General features: G+C 46.2%; 1 protein-coding gene across 1 annotated transcript in view; it reads right to left on the reverse strand.

The window, feature by feature from the left end:
* The window catches only part of MYO15A (myosin XVA), a 144727-nt gene that overhangs the window by 21899 nt on the left and 107422 nt on the right, over positions 1 to 15406 (reverse strand). Inside the window, exons 51-57 of the mRNA XM_069087739.1 lie at positions 13166 to 13365; positions 12590 to 12735; positions 11974 to 12046; positions 8502 to 8574; positions 7392 to 7465; positions 4023 to 4105; positions 3232 to 3362 (exon numbers count right to left, since the gene is read on the reverse strand). Coding sequence (XP_068943840.1) covers positions 3232 to 3362; positions 4023 to 4105; positions 7392 to 7465; positions 8502 to 8574; positions 11974 to 12046; positions 12590 to 12735; positions 13166 to 13365 — 780 coding nt within the window. The remainder of the gene's footprint in view (positions 1 to 3231; positions 3363 to 4022; positions 4106 to 7391; positions 7466 to 8501; positions 8575 to 11973; positions 12047 to 12589; positions 12736 to 13165; positions 13366 to 15406) is intronic.

The following is a 15406-nucleotide window of genomic DNA, read 5'->3' on the forward strand; positions in this document are numbered from 1 at the left end:
CTTCTCAAGTCCCCAGTAACATAATATAATCTAAGAACCCATCTTAACCTGGGGTCCACAAACCTGATTTAAAATATTTTGATAATTGTATTTCATTAGAATTGGCTTCTTTTGTAATCCATTCTATGCATTTAAAAACATTATTCTAAGAAGGAGTCATAGTTTCACTAGACTTCTAGAGAGATCTGAAAGAGACAGACAGACAGATAGACAGAGACAGAGATTAAGAAGCCCTGCTCTAGTCTAACTGTCTCAAGAAACAAAAACCCAGGATGAGGAAGACTTGCATAGTCCACTGAGGAGTCAGGACCAAGGACAGATCCCAGATCAGGAACAGGTATGACAAGAACCTGGGTCTCTTCTAAACCCCATGCTCTTTCCAATATAACAAGCTAACTTCCTTCAAATATAAACAACTGGATTATTTTTTTAAACAGAATCAAAATTAAAACAGAACAACGCCTCTAGAGATTTACTTTGAACTGGACTGAACCAGATATTTTCTTTGGCATAATAGATATTAACATAGGTTGACACTAGAGTCAGGAAAGACCCACTTCTTATATACACTGGATGACCATGGGCAAGTGATTTAGTTTCTCAGGGTTCTAGGAAACTTTCTAAGACTGTAATGAGAGAGAGGGAGTTTCCATAAGAGAAATTTCCCATGTCAATTATATCACAAATCCTGCCTCCCATCCAAGCATAGGAAAACAAGACCACAATACTGAAATCTTCTCTAGTCTAGCACATTTATAGGCCCATAGATTTAGGGCTAGAAGGAAGCTTAGATGTCATGTAGTCCAACCTCTTCATTTTATAGAGGAGGAAAACTGAGGTTTTGAGAAGTTAAATAATTTGCTTAAGGTCACAGAGGGACTTGTTGAGAGAGGCAAGATTTCTTTTTTTTTTTTTTTGCCTTTTTGGAGGGCAGTTGGGGTTAAGTAACCTGCCCAATGTTACCCGGCTAGTTTTTTTGGGTGGGTGTTAAGTGTCTGAGGCCGGAACCAAACTCAGGTCCTCCTGACTCCTGGGCCAGCACTTTACTCATTTCGCCACCTAGGCTCCCCTCCTGCCCCCAGGCAGGATTTCAACCCAGATCTTTTGAATCTAAATCTAGTCCTCTTTCTACTATACCACAGGGACTTTCATACAAATAATATATGTTTGTTTATTAAATAATAGGAATTGAACCTGACCCAAATGACCCCCTTAAATATAACCACAATAAATTATCATCTAGAGAGCCATGGATTTAGAGGAACTAAAAAGTATAGGAAAACACCTCCCCCATCCCTGAGGTATCTCCCCTACCAGGTTCCATTCATCTTTCAAGGTTAAAGTCTTGCCCTCTCTACATTCTTCCTTTACAATACAAAGCCCTGGGAGGGAAATCCATTGTCTCCAGCTTCTTATTGTGAATGAGACTTTCAGACACTTTTCTCTCTCAGGAGGAATACTGTGGGGACTAGAAGGGTCTGAAGGTGGGGAGGGGCTCTGAAAAAGGGGAAAAAGATTCAGGGGAAGAACTGAGAGCCCTCAGGGACAAATTTAGGTATCATTGTAATTTTGCAGAGTTGTTGGAGGAGAGATAGTGATTCCCAGGCCTTCCCCCACCCTCAAAGAGGACTTCTTCCTCCATGGGGGAAGGGAGAGCTTCAGAGGTTTCCCTAATGATTCTTTCAGTGAGAAAAGCTCAGACCCTAGATAGCATCTCTGGGGATTAGGGAGGGGGAAGGTGATCCAGGGCAGGGTTCTTGGAAGACACCCATTGACTGGAAGGATCCTGAGGATGTCTTTTCCCTTTTCTTCTGGGATGGGATCACAAGTATTACCAGTTGTGGCTCTCCTGCAGCTTAATTTTGATTTAGTGATTCTGCATTGCTCACTGAACAGAATCCATACTCTGAGGACTTCTCAGGCTTCTGTCTTCTCAGAACCCCACCTTTGCAGGCTTGTTTCCCTGGCCCTCCCTGAGCACCCACAGACTGAGTTCTGTGCTCTTGCCTGGGCATGGCCTAAGCATCTATTTCTTTTGATTTTCCCTGTTAATTTACTCTTGGGTGTTGTTTTCCTTGTGTATTTGACAAGCATTTATCACCTGCTATATCCCAGGCACCATGCCAGGCACAAAGAAAAAAAGTAAAACAGGGGGGTCTGTGAAATTGAATGGGGGAAAAATAAAACTGTGTTTATTTTCACTAGCTTCTTATTGGACTTTGGAATTTCCTTTAATTATTTAAAAACATTATTCTGAGAAGGAGCTCATAGGTTTTGTCCATGACACACAAAAAGAGCTAAGAATCTCTGGTCCGGAAGGAGAGAGTGGTCGATAGTGTCAATATTATGGAGTAATCAAGAAGGATAAAGAGTGAGAAAAAGTCATCGAATCATTGGAGGGGACAGATTTTAACAAGTGTGAGGAGATTAGTCAGATAACCTAACAAATTTGCTGATGATTGGACTCCCTATCTCCTCGATCCCCATCCCAAGGCTGATAGTGTCCAATTAGCAGTAGAGTCTTAACCAGCAACTTGGGCAGCAGCATAGAACTCATCCTTAAGTAAACTTTTTTTTTGGAGGAGGGAAGGCAAGGCAATTGGGGTTAAGTGACTTGCCCAAGGTGACACAGCTAGTAAGTGTGTCAAGTGTCTGAGGCCAGATTTGAACTTAAGTAAACTTTTAAAGACAAATTCAGTTGAAGAGGAGAGAGCCTCCAGGGCATGGAACCCAATTCTTGGTCACCAGTGGGGTTCAGGCCTTGGAGAACAGTCGGGAGAGGGAATAGGACTAGGCCAACTGCAGAGGTGAGTAACCTATAGCCTCCTATGTTTGGCAGGCAGTTGGGGTTAAGTGACTTGCCCAAGGTCACATGGCTAGTTTTTGTGTGTGCGTGTGTGTGTGTTAAGTGTCTGAGGTCAGATCTGAACCCAGATCCTCCTGACTCCAGGGCCAGTGCTCTATTCACTGTGCCACCTAGCCACCCCTATAGCCTCCTATGTTAACTGATTATTCTTGCTAAGGAGGTGCCAAACTCAGCTGTTTCTGAGCTCTTAAGGAATGTTAATGCTTTCAGAACCTTCTAAATTATAGTGCCCTGGGGGAAAGCTGGAGCCGCTCAGTTGGGGCTCAGAGTCCGGGCCTGGTTTCCATGAACCTGGAAGGGCAGTTCGATGCCCCCACGGTCGGCCTCAATGCCCCCACAGTTGGCCTCGAGGCTCCGGGCCTTACCCTGGAAGTGCAGGCCGGGACTCCTGCACACATCCTGAAAGAACTGGAAGAGGTAGGGCTTCAGGACGTCCGAGCACTTGTGGTAGGCTGCCAGGATGTGCAGCAGACGCCAGCCTCTCTGGCAGCTGTCCCTGTAGAGGCACACGGGAGGATGCCATCGTCAGGCCAGGCTGCTGCCCCAGATTCAATGGGCGTGTCTTAGAGTTCTCAGAGCTCTCCCAGCTCTCGGGCAGAGGGGCTTTTCTCCTGGGCCTGATGGATGGACATGGGAATCTGGAATCTAAGTGATTCTAAAGCTCTTTGGGAAGGCGGAAGTGAAAACCTCAGAGAATGAAGGGGAGGAGAGGGAGGAAAGAGGGGAGAGGAAGGGGTGAGAAGAAGAATGGAGAGCAGGTGAGGAACAAAGGAAGAGGAAGGAGGATAGACAAGGCAGGTAGAGAAGCAAAGAGAAAAGGGGCAAGTCCCAAGCCCAGTGAGACTGGGCCCTCAGGATCACAGCGTCCCGATAAATACAGGGCATTTGTCCAAAAGCCTTCAGGGCAGCTCACAGCATCCTCTCTAGCTAAAGGAGCTGTGGGGGCTGTGGTTATCCTGGATGAATGCCTCAGAGCACAGAGTGGGCCCTGTTTCTCCCCTCATCCCCAACTCTGGACTAAGCCAGCCTGGAGGCTGGGAGAGGAACCCGAGGGCATAACACCCCCCCCCAATTTTATAGGCATTTCAAGTCTGGAGGAGAGAAGTAGAGGGAGGCCAGATTTCTGTGCCTCAGCGGGAGCTGAGCCCTCACTCACGGCTTAGTGCTGGTGTTATCTGTGATCTGCTTGATGACCTGGCAGTAGGCTTCATCTCGAAGCACTTCATGGTCCCTGCAGAGCTGGGAAAAAAGGACAACAGGCTTATAATTTCAGAGACATGAGAGACCATTAAACCCACCCCCGATGTTTTACCAGTTAGGAAACCAAATCTCTGGGACATGAAGTGATTTGCTCAGGTTATACACAGAAGTAAGTGGCTGGGTGGGATTCAAACTCAGGTCCTTGGACTTCAGATACATCACTTTTTTCCCACCCTCTCCCCCAGTGGGTCTCTGGTTACAAATGAAAAACTTAATATATTACTTTCTTAACTCATAAACTGGTTTCTTCTCTCTGCTCCCACAGACACCGCCTTAGTTCTGGACCTCACCTCACCCTGGCCTGTACAAAAGCCTCCTGATTAACGTCCCTGCCTCAAGGCTCTCCATCCACCCATAGCTGCCAATGTGACTTTTCTAAAGCACAGGTCTGACCAGATCACCCTCCCACTCAATAAACTGTCTGTAACTCTTGGGATAGCTCTTTATAATCTGGCTCCAACCCAGACTTATTATTTATACATTACCATAGTCCAGTTAAACAGGCCTCTCTGTCACACAGAACTCCAACTCTTGTCTTCATGCATTTGCCTAGAATGTCCTCCCTATGCTGCCTCATAGAATACTTCCTTCAAGATTCAGTTAAAGTGGGGCGGCTAGGTGGCACAGTGAACAGAGCACTGGCCCTGCAGTCAGGAGGGCCTGAGTTTAAATCCCACCTCAGACACTTAACACTTACTAGTTGTGTGACCTTGGGCAAGTCACTTACCCCCATCGTCCTGCCTTCCTCCCTCCAAAAAAAAAAAAAGAAAATAACTATAAAAAAAGATTCCGTTAAAGCACATTGAGTTTTAGTAGCTTAAAAGCACACTAAGACTTTTGAAACACTGTGTATGTCTATATCTTATATAGATATATGTTGTCTCCAGTAGAATGTAAACCTCTTGAAAACAGAGATTGTTTAACTTTTTAGCCAATTCCCTGAAACCCTCTCAGGTGATGAGGAGCTGAGCTATGAAAACAGCCTGGGGTCGTGTTCTCATACTCGGGACACCTGTGTCAGGCACCAAGCCAAGCCCTTTCAGTTATCTCATTGGAACTTCACAATAACCCTGGGAGGTCGGTGCTATTATCATCCCTATTTTACAGATGAGGAAAGGAAGGAAACCACAATTAAGTGATCTGCCCAGGGTCACGCAGTTAGGAAGCGTCTGAGGCCACATTTGAACTCAGGGCAGGTAGCTGGTACAGTGGGTAGAGTCAGGAAGACTTATCTTCATGAGCTCAAATACCTCACCCTGTTTGCCTCAGTTTCCTCATCTGTAAAATGAGCTGGTGAAGGAAATGGCAAACCAGTCCAGTGTCTTTATCAAGAAAACGCCAAAATGGGGTCACGAAGAGTCTGGCACAACTGAAATGATTACCACAACAACAATTTCCTGACTCCAGGCCCGGTGCACTACCTACTGGACCACCCACCTGCCTCTACACCCAGCCTTTCTAGTAGAACACTTAAAGTCAGTAAAGCACTTAGAGGTGCTCCGAACTCCTCTGCATGTCCCCTTGACTCTCCCCCTCCCTCTTCTGCCACAGATTGTCCCTGCTATCACCTTCCTTCTCTCTCTAATCTCCAATCTTTCCGTCTTATGGAACCTGAGTTCAAATTCTGCCTCAGGTTAAGTCACTTAACCTCTGTGTCTCAGGCACACACAAACATGCCAGGCATTTCTCTAATAAGATCTGCGACTGTTTTCTTGGCTCAGCTCCTAATTACCTAGAAGGACTTGGGGGAGCTGGGGGGACCAAGAGGACTCTACAGCTATAAGGTCTTAGCTTGACTTGTCTGTGCCTAGCTTGGTTCCTATACTGACCTTGAGTTTGTTCTCACTCCAAAGTCACTGTCCTGGGCCCAAGATGGAGACTGGGAAAGGCAGGGAGAGTCAAGCACATAGTCCCACATTGACTCCCCTGAGGACTGAGGACTAGCCTTTCCTGGCCTCTGATTCTGTCTACCTCTTCAGTTAGCACAACTCAACCCCAGGATGTAAAGAAGGCAGGAAGTATTTTTGGTTTGTACCCATCCATGATCTCCGAGTTGGGGTGAACTCAACCCCAGGATGTAAAGAAGGTAGGAAGTATTAATTGGTTTGTACTCATCCATGATCTCCGAGTTGGGGTGAAAGTCTCCCAAAGATCATCTTCCCAATGTCTTTCCCATTGGTAGCTCCAGTTGGAAAAGTGAGAGCATCTCACTCACCTTCTACCCTTAAGCTTCCCTTTTGCCATCCTTGGTTCTACCCGAGGCACATCTCACTAGAGAAACCCAAACCTTCCTTTATTTCTTCCCTAGCCACAGAAACCCACCCCGATCTCTTCCTCCTTCCTTTGAACTCTTATAGCACTAAGGACATTTACTTATCAAACACTGACTGGCATCTAGTTATCTTCTCATCTGTTTGTAGCTTCTACCCACAGCTACAACAGAACTTAGGAAGGAGTGTGTAGGGCAATGAATAGTGTTGAACTTGGAGTCAGGAAGACACAAGTTCAAATCCCACTCCTGACCCACTGGGTATGACTGGAAGTCACTTATCATCTCTGAGTCTCAGTTTCCCCATCTTTAAAATGAGGATAATCACACCTGTGGTAGCTGCCTACCAAGGTCGTTGTGAGCTTAAATGAAATAATATATGCAAAGCACTTTAAAAGTGTCAGCTGCCATCGTTCTTCACAAGCAGCAATGATTTCTCGTATATCTTTGCAGCCCCCTCACACTGTGGCCAGCACAGATCTGGGCTCCCAGCAGGTGCTAAAAGGGTACCCAACAACCCCAAACTTGTCAACACCCCGACTCCTTTACACACCTGGAGGTTCTGCCCATGGATGTGGGAAGCAGCCTTCGGGGAGTGGGAGGGGCAGTTCCATGATTTTTACGTTTTTGTAACCAAATGAAAGGAACCATAACTGGACTGTTTGGACACCGTTCAGTGTCTGCCCTTCCAGCGCATGTCCCTGAACTCCACTGGGGGGACCGCACCACTCCTGATCATGCTCTGGATTTTCCCAGGCTTCTCTGGAGAGATTGTCCCCCCCTCAAAGACTCCTTCCACGGCCTTGGAAGTAGCAGCCAATTCATCCTCTCAGATCCTGGAGCCATTGACCTGCCCACGAGTACTCCCTCAGCTTCCCCAGTATTCGTCTCAGAGGGCAGCTTTGAACTATAGAATGTCAGCTGGAAGGAGACTTAGAGGTCAGCTCCTGAAGTGCCTTTGTTTGGTAGGTAAGGAAAATTAGGCTGGAAACAAACCTTTAAGAAGGAGCGCAGCACATCCAACTCCGTCTGGGCCTTCATTGGGAAATCACCCATGAACTTCATCACGGCTGCAGGAGGTACACACCCCACCCAACCCCCAAGCCCCAAATTAGCTTCACTTGTCATCCACCTCGACAGCTTTGTTCCCCATCCCTGTGCCCTTCTCCACCATTGGGGGCTCCCAGAGAGGAAGCGGCTTTCTCTGGTGGCAGGAGAGGAAGAACGGCCCCTTGAGAGAACGAAATGTTGTAGCTGCCTTGGATGGGAGGGTGTGAGCAGGGCCCAGGAGCAGACAGAAAGCATTTTAAAACATAAGCTCCTTGAAGTCAGGGGCTGCTTGGTTTTTGTCCTGGTATCCCAAGTGTCTAGCCCAGTGCCTGACACATTTGAAGGACTTAATAGATGTTTGTTGGTTGAATATTGGAGGGAGGCAGTGTTAAGGATGACACAATAAAGTGGTCATGGCCTGTGGCTAAAAGTGTGCCTGGAGAACAGCTCAAGAGCTGGGGGGTGGGGGTGGAGGTGGGTAAAGAAGGTATGCATGGACTTATTTGTCCTCGGCATCATTCATTCGCTAAAAATGATCTCATTTTCTGAGATGGAATAAGAGAGCTCAGTCCTGGAAATGGGGATTTGGTCCCACGGTTTGGGGTTTAGTCCAAGAATTTGGGGCTCAGTCTCAGGATGGGAGTTCAGTCCTGGGGGTGTGGGGAAACAATATCTTAGGAATGAGGAGATGAGGAATGGGGACTCAGACTTAACTGGGGTCATCAATGCTTTGCCATTGTAACACCTACCAGCCATCACTTGAGCTTTCAAAAGAGATGCAGAACCCTGAGTATGGGTCAGCTTCAAAAGGAGATACCCAGTGGTAGTCATCTGGGACACACACACACACACACACACACATACACGCACACACACACACAGAGTCCTTCCCCAGAAAAGCCCTTCTTTCTGTCTTATCTCTTGGCAGGTTGGTGGTAGAGGCAGAGAAAAGGGGGAAACTACACTCTCGAAGGGGGTGTTCCCAAGTCCCTTCAAGGAAAACCACCCTCAAGCCAAGAGCCTTGGAAGACCTCTCTTCCCACCCTCCCCAAGTACCTAGGAACATCTCTGTGGCAATTTTGTTCAGGCTGCTGTTGCTGAACTCGATGAGGGATTCCTGGATTGGTGTCTATGTGAAAGAGAGAAAAATGAAGGTGCATGGAATTAGTGGTGAGTAAGAGTGGTGGTGGAGAGAAACTTCTCTGGGCTAAAGGGTCTTCAGAAGTCCTCTAGTCTACCCCCTTTTCTAACAGGGGAGGAAACATAAATCTGTAGAGGTCAGGTTATCTGCCCAAAGTCACAAAGGCAGTAAGTGGCAGAGTAAGGATTTGAACCCAAATCGCCAGACCCCAAACTCATTACTCTTTCCACAGCCCTGGGTTGTCACCTTTAGAAGCAGAGGCTCTGGGCCATAAGCGGGAGGACTGATGACAACCAAGCCCAGAAACTACATCACAACACGGTATTTTCTGGGTCAGGGAGCCAGGAACATGGCAACATTGATAAGTAGGGCCAGGAACACTGGTAAACAGAGGTGCTGCTGACTTAGATATAAAGGCTGATGCTATAAGCAAACTGGGAGAGCAAAGAATAGCTTCCTGTCATATTTATGGAGAAGAAAAGAATTTATGACCAAACAAGAGATGGAGAACATGATGAAATGCAAAATAGATAATTTGGATTACATTAAATTGAAAAGGTTTTGCACAAATAAAGATAATCCAGCCAAGATTAAGAGGAAAGCAGAAAACTGGGAAAGAATCTCTGTCTCTGATAAAGGTCTCATTTCTAAAGTATTTAGAAAAGAGTCAAATTTATAAGAATACAAGTCATTCCCCAATTGATAAATGGTCAAAGGATATGAACAGGCAGTTTTCAGGTGAAGAAATTAAAATTATCTATAGTCATATGGAAAAATGCTCTAAATAACTATTGATTAGAGAAATGCAAATCAAAACAACTTTGAAGTACCGCATCACACATATCAGATTGTCTACCGTGACAAAATAGGAGAATTATAAATGCTAGAGAGGATGTGGGAAAATTTGAACACTGATGCATTGCTGGTGGAGTTGTGACCTGATCCAACCATTTTGGAGAGCAATTTGGAACTATGCCCAAAGGGCTATAAAAATGTGCATACCCTTTGACCCACCAATACCACTTCTCGGTCTGTATCCCAATGGGATCATAAAAATGGGGAAAAGACCCACATGTAAAAAACCCATTTATAGCAGCTTTTTTTGTAATGGCAAAGAATTGGAAATTGAGGGGATGCCCATCAGCTGGAGAATGGCTAAACAAGTTGTGGTATATGAATATAATGGAATACTATTGTGCTATAAGAAATGATGCACAGGTGGACTTCAGAAAAACCTGGAAAGTCTTGAATGAACTGATGCTGAGTGAAGTGAGCAGAACCAAGAGATCATTGTACACAGTTACAGATATGTTGTGTGATGATTAACTTTGATAGACTTGTCTCTTCTTAGTAATGCGAGGATCCAAGACAACTCCAAAGGACTCATGATGGAAAATACTGTCCACATCCAGGAAAAATAACTATGGAATCTGAATGCAGATTGAAACATATTTGATCTCTCTTGTTTGTTTCTTCTTTTTTGTGGTTCCTCCCATTGGTTGTAATTCTTCTTTGCAACATGAGTCATGTGAAAATAAGTTCCCTATGAAGGTATATTCAGAACCTATATCAAATTACATGCCACCTTGGGGTGGAGGGAGGAGAGAGATGGAGAGAAAATTTGGAACTCGGAATCTTATGGAAGTGAATGTTGAAAACGAAAACTAAATTAATTAATTAAAAAAAAGAAATGGAGGTGCTATAACATACCAAAGACATCTGTGACATGAAGGGCCATGTCACATCACAGGGCATCCCTATACAGGACTCCGATTTTGGGCCAACATCTCTATCAGAGCAAGTTAGTCTCCTGAAGTTTACAAAAACAGCATTTCACAGAAATATTATGACCCAAGCTCATGCCTGCATCACTTAGTCACTTTGGAGGTTGGGCAGGCGGGCAAGCCCAGCAAGAACTCCCCACCCCTCCTGGACACTGAGATGGCAACTCAAAACTAGAGAATATTAGAGATGCAAGAAAATGTGGACAATGTCAGATGGGAAAAGGATATTAAGGAGGCTTTTACCTCTTTGGCCACTCCGCTCCAAAAAGTGACGATACGGGCATGACCACAGTCATGATGTCAACCAATGACATCATTATTTCAGATCTTGTGATGATGATATGCCATGTCAGATATCATGATGATAACACATTGTGATGTTAGATATCGTGACGACACCATCGTGTTAGATATGAGGATGATATGTTTAGTTGGGAAGTGGAAAGGGGGGGGGGTTCAGGAACTCTATGTACATCTTCTCCACTATCCTTGTGCTGGGATAATAACCTCTTCCTAGGCAGGGGCAGAGGGAAAGAATAGGCAGAAGGGGAGGAGCTGTGAGGATGCTTTTTTGGCTCAATATCCCCTTCCCAATCTGTCCTCCAGATGGCTACCAAACTGATATTCCCAAAGCGCAGGCCCACCTTGTCACCCCTCTGCTCACAAAACTCTGGCGGCTGTATCTCAATTCTAGGTTCAGATACAGACTCCTCTGTTTGGACTTTAAGGGCCTTTCAATATGCTTCTAGTCTCAGGTTTCCTTTTCTGTAAAATGGGGATAATAATAGCCCTCACATCCCAGGGTTTTTCTAAGGATAAAATGAGATAATATTTATAAAGCATTTTGTAAATCTTAAAGTCCTATACAAATGCTGCTGCTTGTCCTTCTTCTCCTCCTCCTCCTCCCTCTTATTTCTCCCCCTATCCCTCATCTTCCTCCTCCTTCTCCATCATCATCATCATCATCATCATCACAGGTATTACCTTTCCAGGTTTTTTGTATATGTCTCCCCTGGTTGTGGCCAAATCGGCTTGCTTGCTATTTCCCCACACAAAACAGTCCATGCCGGGCTGTTTCCCCTTCCTTACAGGTGCATCTTAAAACCTCTGACTTCTTCAGAGCCCAGCTTAAGGGCTAGTTCCTACAAGAAGTCTATCCCGATCCCCTCTGTTGTTAGCACCCTCCCCTAGACATTATCTTGTATTTATTTTTAAAACACTTCTCTGTGCACATGGTGTTTACCTCCAATAGGAACCTAAGTCCTTTGAAGGCAGAGACTGGTTTGATTTCTATCTTTGTGTCCTCGTTGCTGAGGACAGGTCCCGGCACACAGCAGATGACTAATGCGTGCCGCTTGAATGAATGGGTCAGGAGAATGGGGAAGGGGAGGTGGAAGCAATGAGGAAGCTTCTCCTTTTGCAGATACTCCCTAAATAGATCCTAAGGGATGGGAAAGAGGTGGAGTGGGGATGGGGGAGAATGACGACCAGTAAACTTGGAACTGGAGCCAGGAACCGGTCAAGGATTTCAGAAGAGTAGACTGCCAGTCTAAGCCTGGGAGGATGGCTTCCCTCCCCCCTCCACCTCCAGGACAGGATGTACCTTGGAAAATTTCAGCATGTGGCTCACGTCTCTGGATTCTCTTCCCTTCTTGGATTTCTGCCTGAAAGAATCCCTGACACAGGAAACAGGAGAGCTGGTGATTTTCCAACCTCTATGTCTTTGCTTAGGCTATTTCCCTCCTCCAGTAATTCAGGGGAATATGAGTCATCTTTTCACGTAAGTAAGTCTTTCCCCCTTTATTAGGCTGTAAGCTTCTAGTAGGCAGGGGACCAGGTTTGTACTTCCTGTATTCTTCCTCCACTTATCTCCCCACCCCATAGCAGGATTCAGTAAATATTGCTTAACTGACCAACCCAAAGTGTAGGTAGATCTTTGAGGCTGAGGACTAGGATTGCTCCTACTGAGTTACCCAGGCCAGGCATGGTCGTTCCATAAGTTGGGGAGGAGCTAACGTCACCCTCAGGCCTTCCCCCCAACCAGGGCCACCTCAGAGCCCCCAAAGGGAAAGCTATTTGGCCAAGGTTCTCCCCTTCCTGACCTGCCCCATAGTCCATTCAGAACCCCAGAGATCGGTTTCTCCTCCAGATTTGTGATGTCTCCCCAAACTCACCTTTCTCTTTCTCCCTCCCACCCCCCACACAGAATCAGAACTCACATGCATCGCCTTTGTGGATCCCGGAAATACTTTTGGGCAAATTCCAGCATTGTATACTGATTACTGGGGAGTAGAGATGCCCCATAGACCTCCTGCCGGGATGTTTCCTCCCCAAATTCCCTGGAGATGTCCCTAACCAGGGATGCCTGCAGTGACAAGGGAAGGATGGAGACTGAGGGAAAACATCCAAGGGATAAAATATCTAGTTCTAGATAAAAATATGAGTTCTAGGGAGTACTATCTGGAAGTGAGTGAATCAAGAGCCAGTGCAGAGCACTGGATGTGAAATTAGGAAGCCTCTAATTTTAGCTCTCCCACTAACTGGACAAGGAATTTTACATCCCTGGGCCTCAATTTCCTCAAATGTAGAACAAAGATGTCAAAAGACTAGAACTAAGATTCTCATAGTCTAGGAGCGGGGAATAAGAATGGGCAGTGGGAAAGATTCTTCCTCCCAGTGACCGAGGGGGCCTGGACTTGCTCTCTTTTCCCCTGGACAATGCCCACGGCTAACAGAATTCCCTCCCCATCCCCAGCCTTCCCGGCCTTCAAGATCCTTTCAGGTGGAATCTTCACCTCGGTCTTCCTGCCAAACTCCTGGGCCACAGTCGAAGAAGCCACAGCTACAGCCAGAGCAGCTGCTCTGCCTGACTGGTCCCGAGGCCCAGCCATGTCCAGCTCTGAGGGCAGCTGCAGGAAGTCAGGGGCAGCTACAGGCTGGACCAGGTCCATGGGGAATCTGCCCGGCCTCCCGTGGATGGCCCCAAACTTCCATCCTGTGGGGATCAGGCAGAGGAACGGGGCTCAGAGAATGTGCTGTGGATTTTTCTCATCCCCTCAATATCTGAAATGAGTTTGTTTTTATTGTGCACATATTTTGTGTGGACTGCTATGTTCACATACTGTTCCCTGATAGCAATATAGAAACAGCAAATGAAGTTGTGTGAAAAGAACTCTTTAAATGCCAGCTATTGCCATATCATTATTGTTTATATTAAGGACAGAAACTTTCATCTTCATCTCTGCGTCCCTAATATCTGGGGGGATATACGTACTATACAGTCAGTAGGTGGCACAGTGAATAGAGTGCGGGACTTTGAGTCAGGAAGACTCATCGTCATGAGTTCAAATCTGGCCTCAGACACTTCCTAGCTGTGTGACCCTAGGCAAGTCACTTTACCCTGTTTGCTTCAGTTTCCGCATCTGTCAAATAAGCTGGAGAAGGAAATGGCCAACAACTCCATTATCTCTGCCAAGAAAACCCCAAAAGGGGTCACAGAGATTTAGCCGTGAGAAATGACTCAACAACAACAAAATTGTTATCATTATCATTCCTATTTAAGCGCAGAAACTTTCATTTTCATCTCTGTATCTCTAGTGCCCAGCCCAGCACCTGTAGTTAGTAAATTTTTTTTTAAATGAATGAATAAATGGAGATAAGAAGGCTTGGGGTCTGTGTTCCCTTGAGAGGTGGGTGGAGGTGGAGGACAAGAGCTTTGGGGCTACCCAGAGGAATGCCTCCTGTCTTTTGTCTCCTTATTCTCTCCCTCACTTCATTCCAACCTCCACTAAGGGGAACTTAACAATCTAGCATGATGGTCAGTGCAATCAGGAAGAGACTCCAGAGGTCTGCCTTCTAACCTTCCACTCTTAAACCATCAAAATTACTCAGTCCATGACACATACTTTGGAATATACTGGAACTCATCAAGGGGATCAAAATTATAAGCAACGCAATGTGCAAAAAAGACCGTGTGTGTGTGACTATCATTCATCTTTTCCACTGTGGGGGAGATAATTGACTCAGCCATGGAGTGAACCTTGGGGCAGGGCTGACCTGGATGGTTATTGGAGGGTTAGCATCTCTCCATGGCTAGCCCAGCCCCAGAATTCCACTGAACCCTGACTGGCCGGCCGTCTCCCTTTCACCTCTTGCTCAGGGTTGGTAATTAAACCACCATTACCACTGCTTCTCTGAAGGGTGTGATCATCTCCTGCCCCAGGACTCTGCTCAGGAAGCCTGGAATCTTGAATTCCAGGCTCTGTGGGCTGACGTGTCCTTCCCTGACCACTGCTCCCCATTCCCTCATACCTATCCAGGTGAGCTCCTTGTCCCACCCTCCACCATCCTCCCATGGTGCCCTCTGGAAGCCCTGTTCTGTTAACAGACTACACTAAATATGTGCCCTCTCCTGGAAAGAATTTACCTTTATGTGTCCATATTCATTCCTCCCAATACAATGGGATGTCAGGGGTTGCTTCATTTTATCTTTGCATACATTATTCCCCATCCTGCACCTTATGGTCCAAACTGCCCTTATCACTGTTCCTAACATACGACAGTCTGTCTTCTGACTCTGCGGCTTTGCACGACTGTCCCCGGTACCTGGAATGCACTCCCTCTCTCTTCACTTCTGCCTCTTTTCCCTTAAGACCCAGCTTAAGCACTGCCTTCCCAGCTGTGCAGCCTCTGCTGCCTGCCTTCCCCCAATTGCCTTGTCTTTATGGATGTCAACAAAATAGAGAAATGAATGTTGCTAGTGCTAACTATTAAAAAAAAGAATCAAAGAAAGGCTTCTGGCCTTGTGGTAGATCCTCTGTGGAGTGAGGGGACTGAGAAGGTAATCTCGCTCTATAAAGGGGTTGTGATCTGCCCCAGTGGAGAGAATACACATACTGTGACGAGATCAGAGAGCTGTCTACAGAGATAAACGCTTCTGAATCTGCTGGCATCCAGGAGGTAGATCAGTGAACCGTGCTGTACGTACACACACACACACACACACACACACACACACACACACACACAAGAGTGTG

The sequence above is a fragment of the Petaurus breviceps genome, unplaced genomic scaffold (genome assembly GCF_028583685.1).
Source record: "Petaurus breviceps papuanus isolate PSGF00001 unplaced genomic scaffold, PetGlider_PUasm1.0 183, whole genome shotgun sequence".
NCBI lineage: Eukaryota > Metazoa > Chordata > Mammalia > Diprotodontia > Petauridae > Petaurus > Petaurus breviceps.